The following is a 25,956-nucleotide window of genomic DNA, read 5'->3' on the forward strand; positions in this document are numbered from 1 at the left end:
GAGACTCCAGTTAAACACTGCCGGTTATTCAGCAATGAGAGGCGAGGGTAATACGATAGAGCAATTTCCAGCGGGCAGACAACCAAGCTCAGGAGCAACCTCAATGCAGCATTAAGGGGTTTGGTTACTGTAGACAGGCAGGAATGAGCAAAGAGACAGGAGAAGTGGTTTGAGCACTGCTGTGGCTCTGTTTTCTGCTTCTCTCTGTGTGTTATCAAATTATTTGATCTGTAGAGGCATGCTGTGCAACTGTTAGAGCTTTCAAACTGGGCAGACATAGGACATGTTAGATATTTAAATTAGGATATAGTGTAAAGAAAGTGACTCTCTCAAAGCAGAGCAGTGCTATGGTAACAAGTCTAGGAAGTCTTGCTCAGCTCTGCTTTTTACAGGAGAGTTTCATCTTCATCTGTAAAGCCTTAGGTGAATTCCACCTCTGAGCTACAATACCTTCCTGTTTAGGTGCAACTTCTCTTTTATACCACTTCATCCAGATTGATTAAAATGCAAATTGTGTTTGCAATGCTCAAATGATGTATCTGCTTGAAAACCATAAAGCCCCTCGTGCCGAATGATGTCTGTTGGCATTCACTGAATATAATCACAGTAGCTCCACCGCTTGGTCCATGGATATGGGGAGAGGGGCGAGGGCCTGTGGTTTGGTGGAGGTTTTGTATGGGAGTCACTGACTCACCCTCTGCTCTGTTTGGACAGGTTGCTTCAACTTTGTGCCTGCTTCCCATCTGCAGAGTAAGGTTGAGACCTGACTGTTTAAGGATGAGACAGGTCTGTTTGTAACGTGCTTGGAACAAGAAAAGCACTATTTTAAGTGCTAGGTGTAATTGAGTGTAAGAGAGTATTGGTTTCTGACTCATTTGTTTAACTGCAAATGCCTCAGAAACTTATGAGCAGATGAGAGCTGGAAAAAGCTTGTTGTAGACGGCAAGTAAAAAAGCTGCATTAATTTGTGATCAAAGTAGGACTTAGCAGGGCTGTTCAAACAACAACGTGTATTATTTTTGCAAATGCCAGCTGGTTTACTTCATTAGTGCTATTTTAAGAAGTTCCCATTCTGCACCAGCCATTTGCTCCTGTCCTCACTCTGTAGGTCTGAGTCCCCTCACAAATGATTCAGTGTTTGGTGTGACAGGAGGGTAAAGAGAGCGAAGGGAAATGGTTAGGCTGGTGCTGGTGGTGAAGGGAATCTGCTGGCAGCAGAAGAGAAACTTTCTCTGCTGATAGGACATCTCCTTTTGAGGCTTCCAGACCATACACACGCATTGGTTCAGCTCTTCATGTGCTTACCCCATAAAGGTGGGTAGAGGGATCTGGTGGGAAGGAGAAAAGGAAATTGTAGCCTTCTGAAATGTTTTCTCCCTTCCAAATTTCTTGTCCCTACAAGGCAAATTTATCACCATAAGCAACCAAGGGTTTTGTAGGTATCGAACATTTTCTTCCTCAGACTGCAGCCCATGGAGGAGCCAGACGCAATTTGTTGCCGCTACCATTATTTCCCTGTAGATTAATTATTGTAATTGTTTGCCAGTTCTTGGATAATAAATTCAGAGCCATGACTTCTCTTGGCAAGCGTGCATATGCGTGCATGTATAGAAATTCTCATCTGGTGTACAAAATAATTATGAATTGTTTGGGGGGAGGGAGTGCAAGAGCATTATCACAGAGCCAGGAGCTGTTTTCAGTGGTGACCTTCAGCACCCTGTGGAGCCCGAGAGGTTTCAGAGGTTTGGAGGTCCCCTTGTGGATGTAAAGCAATGACGTGAATTGTTGCTAAGTTGGGGTGCCAGCTGCTGTAAGCGATTCTTCAGAGGCCAACTGCTGTGTCTGGATTTATCTGCAGTGACCGAGGTTTCTAGTGCCTCCCTTCTCAGTGCATTAAACGGGACTTTATGCTACAAAGAAAACTTGGAAAAACATTTACTCCTGTAAATGGAGAGCAGGTCTGCAGCCAGGCTGGGTTAGAATCGGTGCTGATGCAGCTTCCATTAATAGGATGCCTGCAAAATTTTGGTCTAGAGGACATAACTAACTGGAGTTTTGGCTCTGGTGAAGGTGTTGATAGTGTGGTCTTAGCATGCTACCAGGAAACCAAGTTTAAAGGGAGACAGCCCCAACAGGGAGGCAAGCACAGGTTCCTTCCCGTGAGTTGCGGTTAGGTAATTTCTGAGTACGAGGAGTGGTGTTTGCGCTGCAGTGTGGTATTTAGCTTCTGGGTGCTAGATTTGACTCAGCAGCCTTTTCTGTTCGCAGCCTGCATGCTAACAAGGTGCTGCAGTGCTGCATGCGTGGGACTCTGTTGTTTTGACTCATTACAGCCGCTGCAGTTGATTCCCAACTAATCTAAAAGAAAAATGAAACATAGAGCAAAACTGCTTACTTTTCTCAATAACGTAGTTAAAGACAGGTTTGGTATCTTCTGCTGAATTATATGGGTCACTAGAGAGCAATTCAGACCTTCATTTATTAAAGTGCTCTTTTCTCAGGATACATTCAAAATTGCTCTCTACAAGGCAGCTTAGGTTCATTTGGCTTTATGGCTAAACAGATAAAAATATATTGTAACGGTAAGTCTGCATATGGCATGATTGCAAATGTTTGAGACTTCTGCTTTTAGATATTCAAAAACCCATGAAAATACAGTTTTTAAAAGGGTTGAGCAGTTCTGTAATTAAACTCCTTCAAGGATGGCCCAGTATTGAAGCGGTTCCTTTGCTCTCTGGTTGTCTGGTGTGTTTGAAGTGAAATCCATTGCGAATGATGAGAGCTGGCATTTTTGTTCATATTATCCACGGAGCCACATTCAGAGGTGATGCTGCTGAGCGGGCAGAGAGCAGCAGCCTGGGAAGGGCATTACGTTGGGCTGTCTTCTTCTTTCTAGTGCCGGGTACGGGGCAGAGCCCTCCCTGCACACCCACGGTGGCTGCTGACCCCCAGCCAAGGTCTGTGAACAAGTCACTTCATCCCCTTGACTTAGTTGCTCATCTGCAAAAGAGGAACGATGATTACCTCCTTTGTAAAGTACTTTGGGATCCGCTGGAGATAAGTGCTTCTGAGAGGTGTTTTTCCTTTTCTCTCCAAGGCACAGAGCAGTAGCAATCCCGCTGCTCCTGCCTTTGCACTGCAGCGCTGCTGCCTGCGAGGAGAAGCAGGAAATGATGGTGATATTGTGGTTGGAAACATAATAGAGAACCACAATTTATTTTTTTTTTATCCTGTTCCACTCAATAAATTTACATGGTTGCAATGTTTTTTGTAGCTGGTCTTCCAGATAATGCTGTAACACAATTTCCTTGGTTTCAACAAATTTACCCTAATGCAGTAACGTGTTTCTGTGTCTTTCTAGATTCTGAGCGTTCCCATCTCTCCTCGTTCACTATGAAGTTGAAGGGCAAGTTTCATTCACCAAAAATAAAGAGAACCCCTTCAAAGAAAGGAAAGCAAGTTGACCTGACGGTGAAAACACCAGAGAAGTCAGCGAACAAAGTAAGCAGATGAAGGACGTGTTCTGTTGGTCTTGATGGTTTCTTGCTTGCTGGTGCTCGTTTTAGCACAATCCACAGCCCTGCTCTTGGTGTGTGACTTTGTAGAATTCTGCAGATTTTTCAGGGATTCTCAGAGTTACTTTATGATCAGTTATAAACTATGCTGTGTAGTATGAAATAAGAGCAACCAAAGCATGTACGTCCCTTTGGAGAGCCTGATGAGACCACCTCCCATAAGCATTTAAATATCTCATTATGGAATGTAGTGTATGGCGTGACACGTCCTCCCCACATGCACACCCTATGGTTATGCTTACAGCTTTCAAATAACCACCTGGGTTTGGGGTGTGATCATTTTTTTCAAATAACCACCTGGGTTTGGGGTGTGATCATTTTAAAAACCCCAAAACCCAGGCGAGCAAATCCTTGAAGCTGTTCCAAAGATGTGCTCAATCTCTGATGACATCTCAGGGAGAGTCACACAGATGCCTCCAAGCAGCTGCTGACTCCAGCGCACCGTTCCTCAGACCCAGCATCCTCCAAGTCCTCCAAGAGCTGAGGTCACCACTCTTACAAACCTATCCAAGCGTTATCTCCTCCGCTGTTGTGACCTGATTGCACAGACTGGAGACTCTCCCTGTAACGGTACTGTTGCAGTCAGTTTTCAAGTATAAATCTAAGCCAAAAGTTGAGAACGGTTGAGCTTAGTTTTGATAATTCAAAATCTGTCCCAGTTGTTGTTGAAAGTCTCACCCAATGTGCAGTGCCAGACATGCAAACTTTTTCAGATTATCTCTGCTGAGGATTGTTGCAGTGTTATTGAGAGCAGTCAGCGAGATAGAGTTATCTTATGCTGTGTGGTGTGCTTAACACCCAGAGACGTTGCTGCAGGGCTTCCTAGCCACACACCATCAGGTGGAAGATGATGATGCTTTTATTTCCCAGGCTGTCGTTTTTTTCCCCCAGGAGGCTATGGATTTGCTTTCTAGGGAGCTGAGCACCTTGTATTGCTGACTGCTGCTAAACAATAAAAATAATAATAAAAAAACTACAGTACTACCTGAGGGATTTAATTCCATTGATGCTTCAGGATGGTATGTTGAGATAATTCAGAGACTTTCTTTTGAATTTATAAGTGACCACATATTAAATAAATTAGAAAATGAAGAGTCCTTTTTCAAAGTGCTATTCCATAGCAAATATACATTAGCATGTCATAATAGATGAAGTTTTTGCTTTTCTTTCTTTTCCCTAAAACACTATGCAAGGGGATTTCCTGGTAAGGCATGCTGAACATGCACAACCTTTTTTATGTACAGCTTGGGATTTTTTTTATTGGGAAACAAAACACTTGCAATAATTTTTGTTATTTTACATGATTATTTAAGCTGTATACATTTTTATCCTGTGAAATATTGCTGATTTCTGGCTCATTCCTTATCTATTTTAATAGCTACTGTCCAACTAATCAATCATTTGGATGTAGTCATCTCATTAGCTCTGTGTGGAGGGAGCAGAGAAGAGGATATGCCTGGATTATCACCAGGTTCTCTCACTGGAATACAGACATCAGTTGACAAACAGGAGATTTTCTGTCAGAAGGCACGCCTGATAAACCAAATATCATCTTTTCCTCTCTCCTAAGTACTTAAGATGCTATTTTTATACTCCTGAAGTAGATAATCACTGTAGAGCAGAAATAGCAATACCAAAAATTAATGCAAAATCACTACATGTAGCCTGAAGGTTATGCTCAACACATGCAGAAACCCTCTCCTCTTCCCCTTTATACCTGGATGTGGGCAATGTAGGGGGAGGTTTTGTCAGAGCTTCCTTTTGTTCCCTGGACTCTGTCTTTGATTGCTATTGTAGGGGCATACTGTAGGAACAGTAGCGTCCTTCAACACTATATGCAAAGTTATAATAGGTTTTTCAGTGCCAAAATGCAGGAAAAAAGGGCCTATTCCAGCTTTTGTAATCAGATGTCTTTTGTACAGCTTACTGAAACCTTTCGTGGGTCAGCTGTATCTCATACGTGATGCATTTGTAACAATTACTTAAGGGAAAACTTTGAAAATTATGCAAAAATACCTATATGTGTCAGGCAGGGGGAGTGAAGAGAAGATGTTGTTTTGCCTGAATGTTAAGTTTATTTCATTTGGGTGCATCAAGTGGCCCTGCCGCTTTCGCAGCTCCCCTGGTTACTGATCTGCTCCCTCACTGGCGTAAGGAAACTGCTGGGGCAAGTTCACCTCAACTGAGAAATGAAATGAGAAATTAGTTCAGGTCCTCTCTGCCAACCCAGAGGGGTACCACTGTGTGTTTACTTTGGCTTTAGGGACGCACTAAAATGTTTGGTGGAAGAAGTTAATAGTTCTCGTTAGTTTTGTGAGATGCAAACACTGGGATATATTAATACCCATCCATCCCACCAGGTTATGACTCCCTTCCCAAGATTTATTGCTGTTGTTATTGTTGTTGCTCAGTGAGTAAAGCACTGAACATGAGAACTTCAGCCTCATAGCAGCAACTCACTTTTTTATACCTGAGCTCTGTAGCAGGACCTGGAATCCTGTATAGGATGTATGGACTTTGGGGGATTCAAAAACTGCTCTGAGGGAATGTCACCCAAGGAGCTGAGGAAGTTGCAAAAAAAGGGCTGTGTCCCAGGCAGTGTCTGGTGGCTGGATTTGCATGCCTTGATGTGCTGAATGGAAGGGTTTGTGTTTCCACTTGTCATTCTCAGCCCTGAACTCTCAGTCGAGCCCATCCCTCCTGTGTGCCAGGAGTGTTTAAGCTATTAAGTCGCAAGTCTTTCTACAGGAAACAGTTGTTGAATGAAATACATAAACAGCCATCAGAGCAGGAACTGCAGTCCACATTTTTTTGCTTCTTTTTGAGAGCTCTGACCACTGGGCCATAGTCACACTCACTCGGGGCATATATGGGCTCTCTTATCCCTGACATATGTGGTCAGTTCATATGAAGTGCAAAACCATCGTGGAAGGGACTGAACCTCTCCATATCCTGGAATAAACTGTGCAGTGGTGAGGGCACATGCCTGAAAAATGGGAAATGTCATTTTTGACATCAGTGAGTTGCCAGGATGCTCCTCAGCAAGGGAGTTTGGGGCGCTGTGGGTTGCAGATCAGAACTTGAGGTGCCTGGCAAGCAATAACATCAAAAGTGGAAGCAGCAGCAGAGTTTGGCCACTTCCACCAAACGAGATGCAAAATGACAGGGTGGTTTGCAGATCTCAGATTGGGACTTAGACTTTTAAAGTTGGAGCTAGATGCGACTTGGGACTCTAATCCTTTTATGCAACTGGCCCCAAATTACTAACCGGTGCTGCCTATAAGTTTTTCTTCCTAAAACCTTTTGGCCTGCTGGCCTGATTTTGCAGAAAAGCGGTAGTTTAACGGCTGACAAGAGTATGGGGAGCACACAATGCCCATAGGTCATTAATTCTTGAAGCTGAATTCACTGAGAAGATAATGGATGAAACCTGACTCTGCTAAGGTCTCTGCTCCGTTTCTAGCAGTATTCAGTAGTTAATTTAAATCTCACTTAGGAACTACTTGTGGCATTAGAAGTCCTCCAGGCATACTCTGGTAAACTCTTTAAAAATCTCCCTGTCCAGAATGCCATTAAGATACCATGTATCACTTCTGAATTTCCTCTTGTAGTGGTGGTGGTGGCACAGAAGTGGGTGACCACAACTTTATTCCAATGAATTGTTCCCTTCTACAACATCCATTCACCAATGCCAAAACTTAGCTTTCACAGTCCATCCCCATGGTAATCGTGTGAGTTCCCTTGTTCCAGCAGCATCACAAAATGACTTAGGTTGGAGACTAGGAAAGAGTTTTTATTTGTGAATGGAGAAATAAGACATTAGCCCACTTTCATACAAGTAGGCATATTGGAGTCAGCAGAATTTCTCAGAATAATAAGGGTGAACACCACGTATGACATTGAAACTGTCAGGGATGGGTTCAAAAATGGAGGCATCTGTTTGGATTGTTCCAGAGCTGGAAAGTTTTTCTGATTGTGGTTTGTTTTTCCCTTTGACTGATCCACTGCATTTACTGATTGAAAATACCTTTTGACAGTGAGATGTGCTTAAGGTAAAAGGATTTTGAACGCATCAGAGAGACAACTCTGTTAAAACCAGTAGCTGTCGTTTCCTCTCTTACATTATCTTTACTATCTACACTTAGTATATTTTTTCCTTTTCACCCTCCCAGTTTGGTGTGTGTGTTTCATAGCAGTGCCCTTCACATCATCAGGGGTGTTAATCTTGGCCTACAACTGATCAAGATTGGCGTTCAGTTTGAAGTGCATGTAATTCAGAAGGTTAAAGTGTGGGTGCAGTTCTGCACTGACTACTCTTTTGAGAGAGTAGTAATTCAGTTTAGAAGTATTTGTGATTGAAGAGGTTTTCTCCAGCCCTCGCGGAATGTACCTCATGCAGTTTCACTGTACTTCAGGTAAGTTAAAGCAACCTTGCCCTTACAAATCCTGAGGTTTTAACATCTCTCTCCTCTTTTCCTCCTCTTTAGAATGTAGCATGGCTGGAGGAGAAGGAGAAGGAGGTTGTCAGCGCGTTGCGCTACTTTAAGACTATTGTGGACAAAATGGCAATTGATAAGAAAGTATTAGAGATGCTGCCAGGCTCAGCAAGTAAAGTCCTGGAAGCCATCCTACCCTTGGTACAAACCGATCCGCGCATCCAGCAAAGGTAAGTTTCCTTCTTGGATTCTGGGAATGTGACAGACCAGCAGTTCTCAGCTGCTCTCCTTCATGTGTTTGAAGAATTGTATCGTGCAGGAGCCAGGAAATGCTGCAGTGGCTAATGAAGTGACTGCTATTTTTACTAATTATGTGATAGTTTTCAAACATAATTTAAAAGCAGATTCCCTGCTGCGAAGAAGCCCATGCTGTGGAAAGATAAAGCAAATCAGAGTGGTTTCAGAGAGGAGGAAGGGCTGATTGTTAGCATAAACTTGGAAATTCATCATTTACTAAAGGGAGATTTTCCTCAGATGCTACACTTTTTCTGCAGTCCATGATGGCATCCTAAAAGCTAACAAATCCAACAGCTTTTACCTGAAAAAGAGTTTATTTTCAGAGTAATCCCTTTTTGTGTTCAGTTTATCCACCCTGATATAGAGAAGTCTGAGCCTGCATGCTTAACTGCTGTTTTGGATTTTACTGGGTCAGCTACAGAACAGAAGTAAACAGATGTACTTCAGTAGATTAACCAGTCCAAGTTCATTCCTGTGTACTCTCAACAGATTATTTGTTTTATGTTTTAATAGATTATGTGTATTATGTTTTAACCAGTTAGACACTTGATTTGAAGCCAGAAAAGAAGTAGAAATTTGCCAAAGCAAAGCTCAGTGTGGATGAGAAGACTCTGTGGAGTTGCCAAGCCACAGAGATATAGCTGCTGCTCATCCCATAGATGCTGGAGCAATTGATTTACACAAAACAAGCAAACATCATTGAATAATATGGAAAGAGCAAAATCAGCACAGACAGAGAAAAGCACAAAACTAGGCAGAGGAATGCAGGTGTTTGGGTCCTGAAGTCCTGCCAGGTTTTGTGCCGTTCTGTTTGTTTTCCCATTAAGTATCTCCAGAATTTCTGTTTCAAAATGCTTATTTCAGTTCACGTGCAAGAAGAGTTTGTAGTGTGGTCCAAACTACCAAATATTTTGCACTATACAGTATCAGAGCTGCGGCTGGGACAGGAGAGATCCAGCTTAGGTTACATCTGTAGGACTACAAAGCCCAATAGCTGTTACAACGGGAACATTCATCAGGCTTCTGGATACAGACATAAAAGTTTCTTCAGTTCCTATCACGTTTCCCACAGCCTTTAAACTCCTGACGAGCACCTGCTTTCACTTAACAAAAGAAAGAGCGAACTTTCCCCTTACACCAGGAGAACATGTGAAATGTCAGCAGATATTTTTAGGATAGAGCGTGTTATCTTTATAGTCGCTTGCTTTGATTTATGTATCCACTGAGTGTTCTCTGGGTGATCTTTCCTTCTGAGAATATATTCACAAATAAGTATCAGCTAAGTGGTATTCAGCAGCAGCAGCAGTATATCAGACAGTTCTGTTCTTCAGATTTCTTATACCTTCTCTTAGTATTGAACTAATGCAGCCTTGACAAATAGGTATCTGTATTTACCCATATAAGCAGAATTTCTGTAGTCAGTAGTCAGTGGAGTACTCTACGTATCACAAGAAGTCTCTTTCTGGAAAAAGTATGTATTACACCACAGATCCTATCTGTATATTCTGCTTTGTTTAGCCTCTCAGGAAAAAATGGGGATTTGGCATTCTCAAAAAGCCATGTCTGTTCGTGCTACCTATGTACTTTATTTCTTTGGATTAGTGGCAGGACACAAATGGGTGATTTTGACAGCAAGTCCGCCTCAAGAAAAGTGAGCAAGACTTGTGTCAGTGTGGAAGAAAGCCCTACAATTATTGTTGGACTTCTTTTGCTTTAGGGGAAGCATTTGCATCAAGGAAAAAAGTAATTAAATCTCACACAAAATGGGCTTTCAATTACCGCCTCCGTAGAAGGAAGCAGACTTGAAGATTAATGGCAAAGAAATCAAAGCCTTAGTAAGGGATGGAGGAGGGCTCTATTTAGGAAATATCTCCTACCAAGATAATTTCATTTGAAATTAGAACAAATGGCCAGCATGTGGGGGTTTTTTGAACAAAAACCTGAAAAAAACAGCCAAATAAAATAGTATTTGCCATTGTTTGTATCCCCTGGTTGTAACTTGACAACAGTTCTTTCCCCTGTCCTGCAAGCCTCATTCACCTAAATAATCTCATTGAAGCTTGTGGGCTTGATTCCCTTCTCACAGATAATGAAATTACTGGAGTTAAGCCAGTGTAAAATGGATACCAAAGAGAAATGGAAAGGTTTGGAGCACTCGTATCAGTAATGATTGCAAGATTACACCCTCTCTTATCTGTTTTGATGGTTTTGATGCAGTTTGAAATTGATTTAACTTTACAAAGAATTGTTGAAGCCTTGCCATCAGCAGTACTGTTAACACACCTTGTTTAGTAATGAAGTAAGTGTTTTCAGAATGGCCAGGAAAATGCCTGTGAGCACTGTTGTTACAGTTAACTTTTATTTAGAGTTGTCATCCTTCCAAAATTCTTTTTCCCCCCCCTTCAGAACAATAGCTTCAATTCTGTTTCTCATTAAAAACAAAACAAAGCAACACCCTTCCTCTTCCAAACCTGAAATTCATTCAGTTCAGTTTCTGTAAAGAAGCAGGTTTTAATTATGTTTTCAGGCATTATAAACAGTGAGGAAATGATTTGTAAAGGAATGAATACAGTCAGCTCTCAATTATCCAAGACATTTTTGGGGAGAGTTAATAAGGAAGAAGGAAAGGATAGATAATACTGAAATAATATAACTTAAATACAGGACCTAAATATTTACTTTTGAGGTTAAGGCATAGGATGGAGCTGTGAATTAAAATGGAAAGCATGTTCTTTTTAGCATTGCTGTGTTAACCTGCAGCCCAGATAATTCATTCTGTTAACCAGAATGAACTCCTGATTGTTTGTACCTTTGTGCTGTTGTCCCATTTGGTGCTGGAGAATGGGAGAGCTACTGCAAGAGGAGAAACCCAGGCTTTGTCACTTGGTAAACACAAATTCTCAATGTCAGAGTTAAAAGGAGAACAGTCACATTTTTAACAGTGTGAAATGTACTTCAAATTGAGCATACTCATGACGTTTGATAGTAGCTCCATGATTTCATTTTGCTCTTTTTTCCCTCACTGTTTCCTCCCCTGCTGTCCAGTTCTGCCATCTCGTCCTGCTACAGCCGCGTGTACCAGAGTCTGGCCAACCTGATTCGCTGGTCTGACCAAGTGATGCTGGAGGGTGTGAATTCGGAAGACAAGGAGATGGTGACAACAGTGAAGGGTGTCATAAAAGCTGTTCTGGATGGAGTCAAGGTACATGAGACCAATATTGTAAATAATATTATATAAAGTGTATAATAATGTATTTTAGAAGAGATCTAGTTGAGAGACGTTTTTAAGTGCAGGTAAAATATAAAGATCCTTTTGCTGCCTTGCGTAAACTACCTCTAAATCAACTGTTGCCTAAGTTAAATGATCCTGCTTGGAGTGCTGGTTAAAGACTAGCACAAACGGTTTGGCTATTAGTGTGCACTTCTGAAATGCTTACCCTGGCATTTGGATGAATTGGAAGAAGCAGTAAAACTTTATTGAGCATTGTATTAAATTTTCGGCAAGTCGTTCCCAGTCTCCCATGCAGATTACAGACAGAGTTTGCATACTTTCTGCCTAGGCAGAATATGATGTAAATGCTTCCTGTCAGTGCCCACAGAGAATCAAAGACTCCAGCTCCATCTTTTGTCATAAATTTCAAGGGATTCGTCAGTGATACATCACTGCTTTCAGCAGTTGGATTAGGGTGTGGGACAGGTGATGAGCTAAGCTCAGTTTTCTGGAGATTAATTTTACGTAACTAATGGGAATGTTTAACAGAAACCTTTGTACCCTTTGTGAGACCTGCTAATAGCATCCCCTCCCTACCCCACCCGAGGAAAGTCGTTGGCTTTCCTTCTACCCCCCAGTAAGCTTCTGGTCCCCATTATTTCTGTTTCCCAAGCTTGTTTGTGGTCTGTTGGCTGTGGAGTCTCTTCATTCAGCTGTCCTAGCACCACAGTTAAAAGTTTGCTTGTCCTGGGCTCAGGGCACTGGCAGAGAGACTGTTGTATCTCCTGGGAATCTTATTTTGAAAACTGTAGAGAAAGTTAAGCTTTTTTCAACAGCAGGGCTGAATCTAAAGGGGAATGCTTAGGTCAAGTACAGAGGCAAAGTTGGGGTTGTGTTTTAAGGGCTGCAGCAGGTGTTTCACCTGGACCAGCGTATCAGGAACAGGCATCTTTCACTGTACTCAAACTCAGCTTAGTTTTTATTAACTGGAGCTGAATGCAAAAATGAAGTGGATCTCCCAATCTTTGGCTATCACGTTTTCAGGAGTCTTGCTGTGGTGTTTGCATGCTCTGAATATCTCTTTAATGTTACTCAAACACAGATACGAAAATCTACTTATCGAGCCTTTTAAACAAATATCTTTGAAATGCAACATTCCCATCACCAAAAGAAGACAGATTTTTCCAGGATTATTTTGCACAATATGCCCTTTAACTTTAAGCTTCACATTTGAAAAGTAAAGCTGGTCTTAAATTTGCACAGCAGGATAGAGGAAAAGAGTTTAGCGTAAAGTCTCAGCTGCTGTCAGTGTTGGAATTCAGCAGCAATTCACAGTACATGAAAATCTGTGCTGTGGTATCTGAACTGCAGTACCCAACAAATAGTGAGACAGTTTGCTCTCTTATCACTGCATGAATCTGCACAGCCCTGTGGAGAGCCACGTTATCACCCGATCCAGGACAGAGCTGTGTAGTGTCATTGCATGGGACTTGGGCACCCACTGTCCTTCCACTTCAAGAAGCACTTCAACCCATTCTCTGTTGCCTTCCAGCCAAAGCAGCACATCTGTGTGGATGGAGGAAGATCTCGGGTGTCTGCTTTGCCCGTGCAGTGCTAAGCCTGAGTTATTGAGCAGCTTGGCTATATCAGTCTCTGCTTTGTTGTTAGACTAGAAGTTATTTTGGCCTCCCAGTTGAGCTGGCGTATGTCTGGTCAGCTTGGAGTATGGTTAGAGCAGCTGTGTGGCTGGCTGGGTAGATGTGCATGTGTCTGCCCATCAAGAGGTCAGCATTTGGAAGTGGTGTGCCCTCATCGCTGACTGCATAGCAAGGAACAGGGTTTATTTTAGAAGGGCCAGGCCAGCTTTCAGATCTGGAAGCAGAACTGAGAAGCTGGACACTTCTCTGCTGTGGAGAGCCTTTTTTGTTTTTCTGGCAGATCACCCAAGATCCACTTCCACATTTCAGTGCTTACTTCCCCCTTTCTTTTCAGAATTGAGCACAAAGGAGTCGCTGGTTTACTCATGTTACTTGCTGTTCTGATCTCAGGCCTTAGTGCCTGGCTAGGCATATATAAAAAGGAAAATAAATATCCCTGTTTTGATGACATAACTTCTTAAAAATCCATCTCATTTTGGAATTTCCAGCTTGCTGAAGTAGCATAAGATTGTAGAGAGGCGTTAATTATCTCTAATTACTGCTGCAGGAATCTCTTTACTTGCTGATAAGGAATAGCATAATGTGCATCTGGCTCGGTTGCGTGCTGATTACCTCTGTGCGAACACTGAAGATCTTGGCTTGATTTTCAAACTCTAGTTCTCATTCTGGGGTTAGTAGAGAGGAGAAAAAGTCAGGGCCCAGGGCATCTGGTGATATTTTCAAAGTTAAGGGAAGAAGTGATCCTCTCAGGTATTGTCAATCGTACGTTGTCTCGGTGTCTCTGGTGGGAGGTGTTTTGAGGGTTTTTTCACAGCAGCAATGGTTTGAATCCATTCTAGAGATACCTTTGAGCTAAATTGGATTGTTTTTCTCCCCTGTTGTAACCTACACTCCTATGTGGTGGACAAGCAAGTGTCTGTTACAGCTGGCAAAATAAGAAAACTAAATGTCCCCGAGTGTCCGGGGCCCATCAGTGGTGCTGTGGCACAGGTGCCACTGCCACAGTCTGCAACCCTGGCCTTGGCTTGGTTTAAGGTGTTAAACATGGGGAAGAAAGGTGAGGAAAAGGAGGTGCTACATTTTCCCTGCCATAGTCCTTTCAGGGGTACGTTTAATAAAGAATATTTTGGTTTTTGGTTTGAATACTCATGTATTTTATTTCCCTTATTATGCTCTTACACGTTGTGTGGAGTCACTGTTCTTGCTGGCGAGTACCCAATAGCCCTGCAGGGTCCAGCTCAGTCTGTTGAAGTGCGTGAGAGTCTCTAGAAACTTCCAGCAGTGCAAGTTTGTCCGGAGGGCAAGAAGGTGGCAATCCATTGTGTCACCACCCTCTCCTGGTGGTGGCTGGGAACATGGTGCCAGCTGCAGCCAGAAGAGTCAAATGGTGTCGCTGCGTAATTTCCAGATCGTCCGATTTACAGAAAAGTCTTGTTTGGGGCTCCCAGTTGTAGGCTCCCAGGTCCTGCAGTTGTGTTTCCTAGTGATGTTCTGTAAATTGTATAGGGGAATTTCTAAAGTGTAAAAAGAATAGCAAGTTTTTAATTAAAGATTCATCCTGCAAGAGAGAATGAAGCAAAGGAAAGTACATTTTAATAGTTTCTGTTGAGTAACTGGAGACACTCAGCAGAGAAGTCTGAGGTCAGTTCAGTGTCTGTGTTACCACTTTTGTGATTGAAGGGCCTTAATTATCTTACTTTTCTATATAGGGTGTAATGTGGAGCTGACAGACTGTGAAAAGCCCTGTTGGTCTGTTGCTCCATGTTGGCTGTGGTCAACTTGGTTGCTGTGCATTTTCTCATCAGGGCACTCCTTCCTTGCCAGGGCTCTTGTCTGTCTGTCCCAAACAGGAACATCTCCATAGCATTAACCCTCCTGGACATCTGTATGTGCTCTCTTTGTGCTCTCTTTTCCTTCCCATGCCTGGGATTTTCCAAGACAGCTTCTGGAAAGCCGAGTGTTTTGTCCTGGTTTTGGTTGACACGGTGTACATTATTTTGAGCACAAGCTCGCACCAAGAATGTAAGTAGAACATTGAAACCCAAATCAGCTGTGGTGGACACTTGGACTGCATTTGCTGTCCTTTGTACATCCAGTGCAGTACTTCATTCCTCTTACTGTGCATGTGTTGACCTGCAGAAGTTCAGCTTTAAATAGAGCGTTATATAAAAATACGAGAACTGGAGTATTTCCCCTCCTTGGGAGGACGATGACATTCCAGTTGCAGCTATTGCACTGAGAGAGCAATAAAAATTGTTTCCAAGCTCAGCAGACATGGGCATGAAGATGATACTGGAACGATGACACTGTACTTCAGGCTACTTTTTTAAAAAAAAAAAACAAATAAATTGATCCCATATAGTTTCCTTTGCATAATATGCTGGGAAGCCAATACTGTCAGGAAGCACTGCTGGTTTTCCAGCCTGCCTGTAAGAAGGCATGTGTTTGTGTCTGCGAGCAGTAGATCCGTTTGTCGGCCTCAGACATCCATAAAACGTCCTCTCCGTCTTTCTGGCATGGATGATTGTTGTTTTGACTGCTGGCAGACTTGCAGTTCAGGATTATCATGCCCTTATCTCTTTATCCAGAGCCTTATCTGCCTATAGCAGATACACTAAGTAGTCCTTGAATGATTAAGATTTCCATTGCTAACACGTTAAAAGATGGCTTCAGGGGAAGCAGGCCTTTTAATAAAGGTGTTCACTATTTCATTTGTGGTTGGGCATCTTACAGAAAACTTGCTGTTTGGAACAAATACATGCTTGTTTATAAAATAGAGAGCAATTTTAATTTATTTTTTTTTACTGGCTAGGTGAAGTAATCCACTGTGTAAGTCTTTTCAGTACTTATATTTATGTATGTAGAGTCAATTTGCCATTATCTAGGGTGTTGTGGGGACTGGAACACATTTGTGACGATAGAGGAAAGAGGAAGCACAGCAAAAAGGCACATATGTGGGTTTATGCAGAATCCCCATAGGGCCAGGGTTTACGAATGTAACTCAAATATGGCTAAACTGCTGCTGGGTGCAGGCTGCTCCTTAGAAGCAGGGCTGCGTTGTCTGTATGGCTCTGTACCAGGCTTACACCCAGCTCAGCTGTCTCTGTGTCCGTGCTGTCGTTAATCCATAGCCTGGGTAACCAGAAGTTTACTGCAGTAGCATCTCTTTCTGTTCTAGGATGTCCGAATGTAGCATTCAGCAAATTATGATTATTCTCTTTTTCTTCTCTCCTCTCCATCCATCAGGAGCTGGTCAGACTCACAATTGAAAAGCAGGAGCATCCCTCTCCCACAAGCCCAGTTAAACCCAGTTTACCAGCATGTAAATCTGACAGGTGGGTCACTGTCAAGGATTTCTTCTGTGTGCAGGACTAATATAGAAGGAATAATTTCTGGTTACTGATAGTTGAATTAAAGCATTCAGTTATTCTTCACAGAGGGTAGCATATTATTCTTTAGCCTCATCCATTACAGTGGGACCGCTTAAAGAGAGCAATATGCTGTGATAGGGAAGATACCAAAACCTGGCAAGGAAACATTGCTTGGCCGTGACACGTGCACGTCATATTCTGGATATACACAGAATCCCACCTGCAGATGCAATTCTGCCTTCTGCTGTAGGTGTCTCTCATATTGCATATGATTTAAAACATGTATTAATCTGTCAGCATGCTGCATTCCAGCTGTGTTTTGAGATCTACAATCTGTATTTTGCTTGTCACAGCCCATCAGAACTGCCCCTCACGGACCGAGAAATGGAGATCCTCAATAAAACAACTAATATGACTCAATCCAATGAGCTACTGACAGACTCCATGGATGAAGAAGTGGCACCTCCTAAGCCCCCTCTGCCTAGCATTCGTGTCGCAGAAAACAGGTAATACTGGCCAACCATCTGTCTGAAGAATACCAATGGCTTTTACCAGCTTCTTGTTTTTTAAACAATCTTGCAAAATGTGCATAAGAGAGCTCATAAGGAGAGTTAGTGATGCCTCTGGATCTCCAGTCCTCCAGAGTAGCTATTCCCTGCTCCTGGACTCTGTTTATGACTTTGTGTTCCCTCTGTCTTGTTTTGCACAATACCCTTCATTATCTGTGTTTTCCTTTCCTTCTTTTTATGTGAGAATAATGCCATGTCCTGAGATCCAGGCATGAGAGGCATCACGTAAATGCATAAGAACCTTATTTAAAACGCTGTGAATACTGCACTGTACAACAGTGTCTGTTGCATCCCATGGGAAATGTTCTGTTCACCTCAGCTGGCAGTTACAAATCTGTCTTCACATCCAGGTAGCTCTGCATTGCTTATCAGCTTAAGAGTGAAAGGAGCCAATAGTGCATGAAAAAAATCTTGTACTTGGTTGTTCTTACCCTGTCCTATGAGTAACCACATGAAAGTTTCTATGTTCTATTTTGAGGAGGAGGAGAAAACCCCCAATTTGCAGGTTTTTGGTCTGTGTGTGATGTTTTTCTTCTCTAGTACTGGTGCTAATGGATGGTGTGAAAAATACACATTGTGCTAATTTGAAAATGCAGCATCAAGGGCTGTGGTTGTCAAAAAAAAAAAACCAATCACATTTCTATGTGTTTTACAAATGCTTATGGGTTATATAAAAACTTCCTGGTATGTTCCAGGAACAGAATATGTGTGCTCTTGGGAACCTCGCAGGCTTGACAATTACCACAATTATGTGTCATTAGAAGCAAAACCTAAAAGTACAGTGGTTAAAATCTGACTAGTTGCAGGTTCTCACAGGAACCTGTGAGCTTGGAGCCTGGCAAGTCAAAGGCTTCACTTTTGGCTGGAAGAGTAATGGAAAAATCAATGCTTGTTGTGTCTTGCAGCCCTCCACCAGCATTGCCCCCTAAAAAACGGCAGTCGGCACCTTCCCCAACCAGAGTGGCCGTTGTGGCCCCCATGAGTCGAGCCACCAGTGGGTCCAGTTTACCTGTTGGAATCAACAGACAGGTAATGGTGTAAACCCTTTGTGAAAGCCAAGGGAAATGTGCTGGGAACTATAGCAAAAGCTCGGAGAAATGCCATGACCTGCAGCCCTGCAGTTCCCTGCACGCCTCTGCTTGTCCCAAACAGCCCTGTACGGGAGAGCTCTGGCGCAGGAGTTCTAGTGGCAAGAGCATCAGTATAATAAATAATGTGAGCAGCTTAATTTTTTGTGTGGTGCTGTTGGATTTAATTAACAAATTGCTACAAACTTTGTTGCCTTGAGCTGTAGCAGAGTGTGAAGATGTGAGCGGCTGAGTGTTGCTGTGTCGAGAAGATCGGGGTGCAGAGCAGCTGGCTGAGCTTACCGAGATCTCACTACGGTTTACTTAGAGGCCAAGGGAGTGTGTGGCACATTGAGATCAGCAGTCTGTCTTCATCTAGTCACAATTTAAAGCATATGTTAACCCAAGCAGTAGTTTGAGCAACTACTCTGACTGCTGCTGGTGCTTTAGGGAAATTTGGAAATTTTCTGGTACAAAAACAGAAAACCTGGGACATTGTGTGTTAATTGAATTCATCACTTGTGCATATGAGGTTGTAAATGGGTGGATGTGCTTTACACATTCAGGAACTTGCTAGCTCAGCAGTGAGGACCTGAATCATACTGAATTGCACCAAAATCAAATCTTGTCTTCATCCCAAAAGCCTCAGCTCTGGCTTAGGGAGCCTCTGCAGTCATTTGGCTGACCCAGATAAAGCTGTAGCAGGTCTTCAGTTACTGCTACAATCACACTTGGGTTGTTTTGCAGGAGTGGGAATACTTGATGGTTCACTCACTGGTTGATAAGCTTGAGGTAATTTCTGAAATAGAAATGTAGTCATAGGCACAGAAAGTTGTATCTCACTGTAGCTTATTTTCCCTTTGCATGCACCTAAGCTAACCAAATATTTGCTAAAGCCCAGTTATTTAATGAGGCATCTTGCAGTCTGGTTGCCTAGTGTCAGTGTCCTCACAAGCAGTCATCAGACGTGTGTAGCGGTGAGGAACTCAGTCATCATCTCAGTCCAGTGTGGGTCCCAGCACACCCTGCCTGAAAACAAGAACAGCCAGAGCTCCCTGGCATGGGCAGTTTCCCAGATCAGACTGTTTCTGTGGTCCTGACGAGCTTGTCTAACTCGAGAGAGCTAGCGGCACTGATCCTCTCCCCTCCTGGTTTTCTTAACACAGCTGTGAGGTGTTTGCTCCTCGAGCTGCATTGTGCTTGCTAGCAAGTTAGCAAGAATGATGGTGATTTGGGTTTTTTTTTGCTTAAGGATTTTGATGTTGACTGCTATGCCCAGAGACGGTTGTCGGGTGGAAGCCACTCCTATGGTGGAGAATCTCCTCGCCTCTCACCATGCAGCAGCATCGGCAAACTCAGCAAATCTGACGAGCAGCTCTCGTCTCTGGACCGTGACAGTGGTCAGTGCTCCCGCAACACAAGCTGTGAAACACTAGGTAAGCTGGGGGGGTTGTCCAGGGCCAATGGGGGAGCCCCCATCACTCTCTTTCGGGAGCTGTCATAGCTGTGATGCAGAAGTAAATGGATTGTGCTTGCAACTGTCATCTTGTAGTTGCTGCAGGCAGTTCTCTGCAGAGTTATATTCTGTTGGATAGGAAAAAGCCCAGGGGAATGTGTTTCCCAAGCTATAGATGATTGTGTTCAAACTCAATTCGGCTCTCAAGTGGAATGTTTTGTTGATTTCAGCCATGTCTGCAGACATCAGTAGGAAACGACAGTCCTGCTAGACTGAAGTTGTTTCTAGGTACCAGGAAAGAAAATATAAATATGACACAAATAATCTCTGCAATGATCTGCCTATTGAATTTTTGTTACTTGTATGCTAGTGTAAAGAAATAATGTCAAGACTTTTATTAAGGCTGGACATTACAGAAGGTGTAGCAAGATGGTCCCTGCTGCAAGGAAGTACTGCTCTGGTTAAATGAACTGATGAATCAACTGATGAATCAACTAATGGAATGGGAGGGGCAGCACTGAGAAGGGTTAAACAGTAAAAGAGAGAAACTAATGCATCGTTCTCCTGTCCCCTCTGTTTAAGCAGATCAATCAGATCACTATGATCCGGACTATGAATTTCTGCAGCAGGACCTCTCGAACACTGATCAGATTCCTCAGCAGGTGCCAGGTATCCTCAGCCCACTGCCAGAGTCCTTGGGTGAGTCTGGCTCCCCTTTCCATGGACAGACTTTCCAGCTCCCGCAGGGCAGCTCTCCTCCACTGGAACTCTGCAGCCTCTCGGGAGCAGCGCAGCCAACAGAGACTCCTCCAGCTTTACCAGAAAAGAAGAGGAGAAGCGCAGCCTCTCAGACTTCAGATAACTCAGGCTGCAGGGTCTCCTATGAGAGGCACCCTTCCCAGTACGATAACATCTCAGAGGATGACATGCAGAATGCAGCGTCTGTCCCATCAATACCCTTCACGCCGCGGTTTGCTCCTGTTTTGCCTTTACAGCAAGGAAACTCTTCAGCACCAGTTGAATTCATTGCTGACTTTGTTGCTCCAGAGTCTAACAGTGACCCAGAGAAGCCACCACCTCTGCCAGAGAAGAAAAACAAACACAGTAAGCAAGTTCTTGTGTCTGGGTTTTACTTTCACCTTTCCCTTTCCTTACAGTTGTGTTTCTGATGACTACTAAGGAATGGTGACCCCAAGGTAGTGCCCTTGCTCATTTGAGGCTGAGTGTCAAAATCACTCAGTCAGCATCAAAAGCATGGAAGGGGAGTGTCAGTCCTTTGGCAGGCAGGGAGTGACTCTTGCAGCCAGGAATGATCCAGGCCCAAGGAGCTGGCATCATGCAGTATCCTCATCACTACAGTAAGAGCAGTTTACTTCTATGTTCACCTGAGTGCAAATCTTTGAGGCACTCTGCCTTCTGCCTCTTCCTGGTTTATCCTCCCTTTCTATGTGCATTCCTTCCTTCCTGTCCCCATTTTATGAGTGTTTTCCCACTGCAGAAGAGAATTGGGTACTTTCCAGGAGTTTGGAGAAAAGGCTGCTTTTCTGTCCAAAACCGAGCATTGCCAGAGCAGTTGTTTGGCAATTTGAACATAGTCACCCACATAGCTGTGCAAGACAACGCTATTAACCCAGTGTCCAGTACTGCTGTTTTCCTAGGGGATCCAATTTCCTTTGGATGCCTAAGAATTTCCCACAGCATTAAAACAAGCAGCCTCTAAATGCAAAGGCTTGCCATCCCCAACCAGAGTCCTGGCACACCAGCACCAGCTGCGACTCAGACTCATGACCTTATTCTGATTTCCTTAATGTTCGTGGCTTAAAGCGTCCGAAACCTCTAGCCAAAAAAGCAGCCATCCTGACCTGCTAAGGAGGGCTGTGGACTACAAAGCGAGATCCAGCAGATGTTAGTTTACAGATCACTGCCTTGCCTTGCAGTTGTACATTGGAAGTGGAGGTAGCGCATACAAGATCTGGAGCAACAGCATTACGTTGTATGGCTGGCAGCCCAAGTGAAGAGCTGATTCGAAAGTGCTGAGTTGGCTGTCTGACTGATTTCTGCAGTTAATGGTCTTTTCACTGAGAATAAGGTGGAAGTGAGATTGATGTGTCGTGTGGCAGGGTCAGTGTTCTGTCCATTTCTACGGTAGTTTACAGTGTCGGTCACTTTTTGATACAAAAATTTCCATTATTTTATTTCTATTATTCCAAAGTGACACATTTGTAGCCCTCTGTGATTTTAATCAGACCACAGGGCTTGATCTGCCTGAAAGTTTGGGTCTTGTAGTTCAGTGTCCCCACATGCAGGAAGTCACTTTTGTTCTTCTCTGGTAAGCAGTCTGTTAAAAGATGCTGAAAGCAGCTAAAAAGGAGCAGAAATGTTTGTTTGCAGACAAGAGAAAGGAAACAAATGCTAGCTCAGGGCATAGCCAGTGTTCTTATGGTTCGTACTGTTCAAAATACTCCCCTGCAGTACCAGCCATGAGGGCATGCAGTGCAGAGCCTCCTTACTGTAGGATCAGCTCCCCATGGGCTGGGTCCGGGTGGTTTTACACCACAAAGGCTGGGACGGATGCAGGGAAATGTGCCCCTGTACACGTAGGCAGCTTTAGCAAGGGGAGGCGCCTGCCTGAATCTTGGGTAAGAGGTGATTTGACAGTTGAAAGAGGGACCTGGGCTGTTTGCTTTTCTCTTTAAACCCCATGTCTTTGTTTTCTGTTATCATATGAGATGTCAAGGAGTTACTTAAAAACAATTTTAAAAGCTATCTTCTCTGCTGTTGCCCGTGCGCACTTTTAACCTCAACACCAAGCCTTGTATGTGAATTTTCTTTGAAGTTAGGATAGAGTTAATTGTCGTCTGTGATCTGGCGCTATCAGAAGCCCTCGGAGTATTGATCAGATTGCATTGTTAGGAGAGGGAGAAGCTGTTACCTAACGTGTTGTCAGCTCTGATGGTTTGATAAAGCATCCTTGCTGCAAAGCTTGTAAGTAGTATTTAGGCTGATACCTGCCTGCTGTGGATTTTTTAATTGCATTCATGTGACACTGAGAACTTGTTTTAGATTGTCTTTACTCCACACTATATCACACCACAGATCTGTGGTTGTTAGTTTTACTTTTATTTTTAACATTAAAAGGGCAGTAAAACATTACTCAGGCTGTATGTTAGCACCTAGGATTTTTTTGCCTGGAGGCTGATGCGTGTAGATGTTCTTGTGTAATCACATCAGTGAAGCAGTGCTGCTTCACAACCCCAGTGAATGCTTGGGATCCAGAGGAGATTTTATTAAAAAGACACAGAGCTCTCACAGGTGGGACTTGGTTGTAGTCCCTTTGTTGTGGGTCATCTTTTTGTAGTTGGCATGAAATGTTGTACCAGAGACTTTGATGGTCTTTACTGATAATATGCAGCAGGTCCTGTTAGGGTTAACCATGTGTATTGCTGTGAGCTGTGCTCAGAGGGACTTCCAAGAGTTGACTTCTGTATAATTTAAACAGAGGAGTGATAAGCATTTTAGACTGTCATGAATTATTGTTATCTTACTGTGCTGTAAGGGTACATGTTACTGTGCTAAGGGCAAATTACTCCCAACTTCTGCTTGAGCACCAGCATCGTGCTTCTGCTGTACAAGACACAGCTAGAGAGCAGCTTCTGCCATGGAAAGCCCAGAGTGGGAAATAACAAGATCCTTCCCCTAAACAGCTTGCAATCTAGAAGCAAGGCACTTCTTCATGTTTTCCTCCCTGTCAGTGGGATCAAAATGCAGCCTGGTGCCCTGTAAGCAGCTGGTATTTAACTGCAGGAACCATGCCGAGGGCAGTCTGGGCTTAGCCAGTGGATAATGCGAGCTCTTTGAAAAACAGCTCTCCTCCCAGAGGTGACAGCGAAGCCTGGCTTATTTGACCTTGACTTCTCCAGTGAGTTGATGTGCAGTGTAGCTTAAGAATTTCCATTATTTTGGCTCTTGTCCATGCACACAGATCTGTTGCGTTTGGGGCCAGTTGTAACACAGGCTGCTGACACGGTGCCAGGAGTTGGGGTGGACCTTCAGCGAGTCCTCCACATCAGATACTACCGTGCTTTACCTATACTGCAGATGTGCTTTATTGCTGATAATCTTCTAGCAATCCCTCACAGACCCCAAGAACCACTGGTCTGAGGGTATTTTCCTGATGAGAAGTCACTTGCCACCTTCTCTCCTGCATCTAGGTGCAGCTTCCAGGACCAGTGACTGCACAGCAAGCAGCAAGCCTTAATCTGAGGTTTTATTGTCTTTATTTTGAATATTTTCTGTCTGGGTTCAGAACTGACATAAGCTGGGCATGGTGCTGCGGTGGGAGAGGTTTCTCTCTCACGCCTGCCTTCTCTCCCGGGGTGCTGCCTTGAGACTGTGTCACTCCACCCCAGCTGCTCACCATGGAGGCTGCAGCACCCATCCCTCCCTCTGCACAGAGTTGCTGCAGGGCGTGCAGCCTGATCTGAGCTGGTGATGTAATTTCCCATCTGCTTTTTAAATTTCTGCCATGTTAAAAACCACAGCAGAGAGGGAAGGGGATGTAGGAAGAGAAGGGAGAGGAGACCCTTCACAAACAGCAGTCTCAGGAGTGGTCCTGCTCCCTTGCTCTTCTGTGATGCCCATTTTAATTTGCGCTCTGCAGTCTCAACTCCTGACTCAGGTTTGTATTTCACTGCCCCAACTGTTTTTCACTTTGCCTAAAAACAAAAAAGAAGACAAAGTAGAAGCAGAGACATGCTCACCGGCCCTGGACTAGTTGTAACAAGCAAGGCGGGGAGCTGCCATGGCAATGGGATGCATTAGCCTCATAAAGAGCTGAAATAAAAGAGCTTTTCATTATTCCCTCGCAGATTGAGTTAAGGCTCTCAGCAGCATTCAGGCTTACTACCTTGAGTTACAGTAATTTGATTTTACGCAAGTGTCTAATGTGATACTCTTCTCGCCAACACTTTCCGAGCTGTAGTGTCATACAGACGTCTGAACCCAGGAACTCGCAGCTATCGATCCTGAGCGTTGTCTTCAGCGAAGCACTGCTTTTGTAGGTAACTCCACATGAAGGGATGCTCTCAATTTAGCAATGTCTGCTGCATTATACCAGCCCTGCCAAGCCTGACTTGGCTTTTGTCCTACTCAGTTGATGAGCTCTCAAAATGTGGTCTTTTCCCTCAAGCTCTTGTCCTCTACATTCTCCAAGGAGCCTTGATCCTTAGTTCATTTTTGCTGCTAGAGAAATCTCTTTCATAAGCCTTCTTTAGATCTTATCCTCTAAAGTTACTGTATGATAGCAAGGCATTTTTCAGGGCACTGGTATTAATAGGATTACTTTAGTCAACTGAATTGCTGGTATTTGAAAACAGTGTTGTAGCAATTCTGTATTTTCTACACTAAGACTCCCTGATTTCAAATAAGACAATATTTCTAGAACGTGTTTCTTTTCACTGTTAGGACTTAGGGTGAAATTCATGTGCCTGAGCAAGTTCAAACTCGGCTTTAACACGACCACCGTCCCCAGCAGCCGAGTGGGCACAAACACACACCAACACATGCATGTGTGCAGTTTGACCCCTCTGCCACACTCCCTTCAAAAAGAAGAGGTCTGAGCCAGTAAGGGTGGTGCCTTACATTGCTAAAGTGGTGCTGGGAAGGCAGGGGGGCAGCTGCGGGAGGAAGAGGAGCAAGGCTCGGGTAGCAGCAGGTGCTGGAGGTCAGAAATTGAGCAGCTTTAGCAGAGTTGTACAGGGGCTGGCAGTTCTGCGGGACATGAACAGGTTGTCCCCTGGCAGGACCGTGTGGGGTCACAGGATGGGGACAGCAGGTGTTACCGGTCAGGATTGAGCTCCATCAGCTGAGGTTTCCTGCGCTCCGATTGCCACAACCTCTTTTTCTTCTTTTTCTTTATTTTTTGGAGGAGGGATATAATTCTGTGGGAAGGGGCAGCTGTGCGAGCTCCATTTCTAAATGGAGTTTAAAATATTAGAGGAAATGTGAAAAAAGGTGCAAAAGACAGGTGCAAAGCGGCTCCTTCCTGCCGACACGTTTGTACGGCTGCATCCTGTTTGAAATAGGCTGGCCCGTATCTGCACTGGCAGGTGAACAGAGGGCTTTGCCTTGCAGCTAGTGTGGGAACCAGCTTCACGATGTGCAAATACTGCATTGTGCTCGGTGTATTTATAGCTTTCACTGAAGTCATCCATTCATTTCAGCTGTACAACTGAAATGCCAGCAGAAGTTGAATAATTGCCACCTAATGACCAGATTTACAAAATCTGACAAGAGCTTGTTCATCAGGAGGAAAGCA

The 25,956-nt window shown here is 43.7% G+C and overlaps 1 protein-coding gene across 1 annotated transcript in view; it reads left to right on the plus strand.

Moving 5' to 3' along the window:
* The first annotated feature begins 3,363 nt into the window (after positions 1-3,363).
* Positions 3,364-25,956, plus strand: part of RAPGEF1 (Rap guanine nucleotide exchange factor (GEF) 1) — a 51,200-nt gene continuing 28,607 nt past the window's right edge. The window contains exons 1-8 of the mRNA XM_010189536.1: positions 3,364-3,501; positions 8,063-8,241; positions 11,354-11,510; positions 16,424-16,512; positions 16,902-17,054; positions 18,023-18,146; positions 19,437-19,620; positions 20,235-20,744. Of these exons, the coding sequence (XP_010187838.1) occupies positions 3,394-3,501; positions 8,063-8,241; positions 11,354-11,510; positions 16,424-16,512; positions 16,902-17,054; positions 18,023-18,146; positions 19,437-19,620; positions 20,235-20,744 (1,504 nt within the window). The 5' untranslated portion in view covers positions 3,364-3,393. The remainder of the gene's footprint in view (positions 3,502-8,062; positions 8,242-11,353; positions 11,511-16,423; positions 16,513-16,901; positions 17,055-18,022; positions 18,147-19,436; positions 19,621-20,234; positions 20,745-25,956) is intronic.

The sequence above is a fragment of the Mesitornis unicolor genome, unplaced genomic scaffold (genome assembly GCF_000695765.1).
Source record: "Mesitornis unicolor isolate BGI_N332 unplaced genomic scaffold, ASM69576v1 scaffold8108, whole genome shotgun sequence".
Taxonomy (NCBI): Eukaryota; Metazoa; Chordata; class Aves; order Mesitornithiformes; family Mesitornithidae; genus Mesitornis; species Mesitornis unicolor.